Here is a 5,000-nt window from a genome sequence, read left to right as displayed (position 1 = left end):
TTCATCATAACGAAACCATCTTGATCGATAGAAATGTTATCAGAGGTACAACGTATCTTAGGGATAGCCATTTCCATGTCAGCCCTTCCTTCATATCATGTCAGGTCCAAAATCCGAAAGACTTTCTTGACTTTCGGATTCTCTTCGCGTCCTTCTGTGACCTCGAACTCTTCCCGCCCCGACATCGTCTGCGCAAGCCCCGCCCTCCACTATAAGAACAAGGAACTCACTTTATAGAATCCAATTGTATCCCAAGTAAGATTTGATTCTTTATTATCTCTAAGTATTGCCAGATACAAAGCCTTCAATAGTATAGTTCTTCTATCTTTTATCACCAGGATCCGATTCGTCTCTTCTTATTCAGAAAGTTGAATAGCGTCTCCAGTATTTATCGTTCTACAGGTGATCACGCGAGAGCAGACGAAACTTGGCCTTTGAAGCGAGTAGACGTGATAAAGTTCTCTCTCGATCCCGTATTCAGAGGTGACACACAAAAATGATTGACAGAGTTGAAACTTCCAGCGATCGAGTTCGCAATAAGACCTCGCAGAATGGAGTTATTCAACCGCTCCTCACAGGTAAGAGGGTAGTGAAGGGTAGTTGACTTTATTTATTTTATTTTTTTATTATTATTTTTTTTTTATTACAGGGAAGGTTTCGTCTTTTTGGCCGTGATCAGTGTCATGTGAAAGTCACCTCTTTTCTTTCTGTTTTTTAGGATTGGCAGTAAATTGGGAATGGGAGAGGTCACATTTGTACGTGGTATTTCTGATAGAAGTGGACTATGCAGGAAATGAAGAATGTCATGCACGTCCGTTTTAGGCATATTCAATTAACTATCAGTATATTGATCTCCCAGTGCATGTATTTGCTATATATACTCACACATTTATAGATTGGTAGTAGCGCCTTAATTTGTTCAGATGTGTTACATTATGACCCGAGGAATTAAGTACGTTTAAGACTAACATTTTAGGAATGTTGGTAGAGTTTCAGTTTACTAAAGCTAGAAAGTAGGCCTACAAGGTAAATTTTGTCTGTAATGGATAGAATGACTGAAATAAGACACGTTTCATCTATGGTATTTATGTCGCAAGTTGATGATAATTAAGTTGTGCAACATGAAATACTTTGGTATATGTGAATATGTAAATGTAATAATAAAATTATAAAGAAAGGGAAAAGATACGCTCACTAATACATTAAATAATCTGTAGAGGCAAAGGATAATGTTTAAAATGAAGGAAATAGGCTGTGACAAATGCTGTTTGGAGAGCAAGTCCACAGCGATTGGGAGGCGTCCAGGGGTGGAGCCCACGATAGGAAAATACATCGATCGGATGAGGGTTTCTGGTTCATATGGTGATGTTTGCGGATTTCCCAGGAGTGGCTGGAGTAATAGGGGCTTACCATCAGAGGGGAAGACACTTCGAAAACAGTTACCAAACTCATTTATATCATTTGCAATGGAAAATAACAAGAGATTACTGCTTATTACAGCGTTGGTAATTGAAAGAAGGAAGAAAGGATGGCTGTGTGAAACTTAAAAAAATTACTGGAATGTTAACATTTCTCTATAAGTATTTACAAAGAAAGGGTTATTAGTATTTAGACTATAGAAAGTATTTAGAACAAAGTCTAAAGTGACATTTTTGTTTCTTTTTTAATTTTAATTTTTCTATACCTTCTCCATTTAGTGATACATATCTTGATGTCATGACGATTTTAGTTATGCCTTTCTTAGTATGTTATGAGAATGATTAGTATTTCAGACTATATAATTTGAATTACGTTATAATATAAAAATGTTTCAAGTTACTGCACCATATTCTTGACTATCATGTTATAAATTTTCCTGTCTATTGATTGTCAAATAAAGAACCAGCTCAAGGTCTATCCTGTTTGGTCATACATGGTCACTGCCACCAAAGGCATGTAGGCTATGACAGTTGTTTGACCATATCTGTTGTCTGGTATTGCATTTATATGTTGAATATTTGTGTTGTTTTTGACTTGCCATGGGAATGCCTGAGATAAAAAGGGTTATGGAATTCACCAATCTATCAGTTCTATGTACTGTTTCCCAAGAAAATCGTACAGCTCACACCAATATCTGACAAATTTGACAAACTTTGCTTTATTATATATTGCCATATTCTTTTTATTGTGAATAGGCTGTTGCAGAACTTTAAAGTGTATAAAGCTAACTCTTTCCTCTTCTCTCTCTCTCTCTCTCTCTATCTCTATCTCTATCTCTATCTCTATCTCTATCTCTATCTCTATCTCTATCTCTATCTCTCTCTCTCTCTCTCTCTCTCTCTCTCTCTCTCTCTCTCTCTCTCTCTCTCTCTCTCTCTCTCTCTCTCTCTCTCTCTCTCTCTCTCTCTATCTCTCTCTCTCTCTGGCAAATTAGTATTGAAACTATGCACACACAAAATTTTTGTAGTGGACTGTACACTTGAAAGCATTAGACGCAGCAGAGAAATTAGGTAAGCAGAAAGATAGATATAGTTGCCTGCGTACTAAGGTATGACAAATTGAAGGTGTCATCTGTACAAGTAGTAATTTGCAGACACAAACCATAATGCCACAAATAAAGGAAAAATTTTGTGGAAAGTGTTGTTCACAGTCTTTTCAGTACTGATGTGAAGACAGTGTTTCCTGGGGGCATTGGCATTAACCCGGAAAGTACACATAATCATGGCAACCTAGATTGTTGAATAAATTGTATATGTATTCAGTCTGTGCTTAAAGGCCATACATGATACTACCCTGTATGTGGTATACTTTTTTTTTTTTTTTTTTTTGTGTGTGTGTGTGTGTGTGTGTGTGTGTGTGTGTGTGTGTGTGTGTGTGTGTGTGTGTGTGTGTGTGTGTGTACATGCGTGTTCATATACATGGGTGCATGTGTTGTTGTGTGTATATTTGTGTGTTTGTGTACATGTGTGTCTGTGTATGTGTGTGCATATGCATATGCATACTTGAGACCTCATTAGCAAGTGCTGTAGATTAAGAGGAGTTTTCAGTTTATGTTAATGTGTCCTGTTTTGTGCAATAACATATTATTTTCTAAATATCAAAGGGTGAACTATACAAATTGCCATTTAGGGTGTACTATTGGAACTTTTTTATTGTGCAAGTCTATGAACTGTTACTTATCTTAGGAATTAGTAATGTCATAAATGGAAGTATGCCATCTCAACTCATTAATAGGCCATTAATAGTTTGATAGGAAAGGCATTGTCTCTTTTTTTATTAGATGTGAAACCAGTTTTCTCAACTTGTGACTTGGATGTAAATTCTTAAATCAGTAAAAAGTAGATCAACCAGATAGAAATGGTAGATGGCTGTTAAGAATAATTGGTTACATTTTTATATGCCTCTTTAGAAATAGAAAATTTAAATTCTGTTGCTGTAAAATATTTTGCTATCAAAGTGAATAGTTATTTTCATGCTTAGCATATATAAATTCCACAAAGGATGGATTATGAGACATTGCAATTATATAATGTTATTCAGGAATATATTTCAAATGGAGGCTATATGATTAAAACTTCAAACAATTCATTTTGCTTTGTGGAATCATTAATGCTCATTCACCTCTTTCAGTATTTGGTCAAATAGAATAGATTAATTTCATTTTCAGCAGTAGGATAAATGTCTTTTGTGTGTATGTGTAGCTACTGTTTACCCTGTTAAAAATATAGAAAGGATTTTATGTCACAGCCATTCTCATATATGCTTATGGTCTATGCTGATGAATTTGAATTCTTTGTTATGGAAGAGGAATATTATAGATTTGGTTATGAAATATCATGCTGATATATGCTACAAAAAACAGTAAGGCTGATTTACATGCTGAAGCTAAGGTGCATTGGGATTTTACTTTGTGTACGAGTTGTACGAGAAAATTTGAGGGAAAGAGTTAGTGAGAGAAAGAGAGAAAGAGATAAAGAGATAAAGAGATAAAGAGAAAAAGAGAAAAAGGGGAGAGAAAGAAAGAGTAAGAGAGAAAGAGGAGAGAGAAAATTTGAGGGAAAGAGTTAGAGAGAGAAAGAGAGAGAGAGGAGAGAGAAAGAGAAAAAGAAAAAGGGGAGACAGAGAAAGAGAGAAAGAGGAGAGAGAAAATTTGAGGGTAAGAGTTATATATATATATATATATAGAGAGAGAGAGAGAGAGAGAGAGAGAGATAGAGAGAGAGATAGAGATAGAGATAGAGATAGAGATAGAGATAGAGATAGAGATAGAGTGATAGCGAGAGAGCGAGAGAGCGAGAGAGCGAGAGAGCGAGAGAGCGAGAGAGCGAGAGAGAGAGAGAGCGAGAGAGAGAGAGAGAGAGAGAGAGAGAGAGAGAGAGAGAGAGAGAGAGAGCGAGAGAGCGAGAGAGAGAGCGAGAGAGAGCGAGAGAGCGAGAGAGCGAGAGAGCGAGAGAGCGAGAGAGCGAGAGAGCGAGAGAGCGAGAGAGAGAGAGAGAGAGAGAGAGAGAGAGAGAGAGAGAGAGAGAGAGAGAGAGAGAGAGAGAGAGAGAGAGAGAGAGAGGAGAGAAGAGAGAGGAGAGGAGAGGAGAGGAGAGGAGAGGAGAGGAGAGGAGAGAGAGAGAAGAGGAAAGAGAGAGAGAGAAGAGGAAAGAGAGAGAGAGAACAAAAAGTAACAGTAATTCTTCCACATGTATACTAAAGTCTATAGGACTGCCTTCATCAACAAGTGCAGTTCCCCTCATAAATTCCTCCTTAGCCTGCGATGAGCAAAACAGTATCAGAGATCCCGCACTGAACAGTTGCTTTTACATGCATATATAAAAAAGACTGCACGCAAACTTTCAGCACAAAACTCTCTTTGTGTTTTTCCCTGTGGTAAAAACTGTACTGTCTAATCTTGGCTCCCCCTCCTTCCTCACATCTCCCCCCCTCTGATTTCCCTCACCCTTCTCCACACCCCTCCTCACCTCTTTGCTTTCCATCCCCTTCCAGCCCTCCCCACCCCCCCCTCCCCCTCCCCA

At 37.8% G+C, this 5,000-nt stretch overlaps 1 protein-coding gene across 2 annotated transcripts in view; it reads left to right on the top strand.

Moving 5' to 3' along the window:
* The first annotated feature begins 415 nt into the window (after positions 1–415).
* Positions 416–5,000, top strand: part of LOC125030709 (nicotinate phosphoribosyltransferase-like) — a 32,077-nt gene continuing 27,492 nt past the window's right edge. For both annotated transcript variants that reach the window (XM_047620938.1, XM_047620937.1), the window contains exon 1: positions 416–578. In XM_047620938.1, the coding sequence (XP_047476894.1) occupies positions 497–578 (82 nt within the window). In that variant the 5' untranslated portion in view covers positions 416–496. The remainder of the gene's footprint in view (positions 579–5,000) is intronic.

Source organism: Penaeus chinensis, chromosome 11, assembly GCF_019202785.1.
Source record: "Penaeus chinensis breed Huanghai No. 1 chromosome 11, ASM1920278v2, whole genome shotgun sequence".
NCBI lineage: Eukaryota > Metazoa > Arthropoda > Malacostraca > Decapoda > Penaeidae > Penaeus > Penaeus chinensis.
Note: the sequence above shows the minus strand (reverse complement) of the source record. Positions and strands in the feature narration are given on the sequence as shown.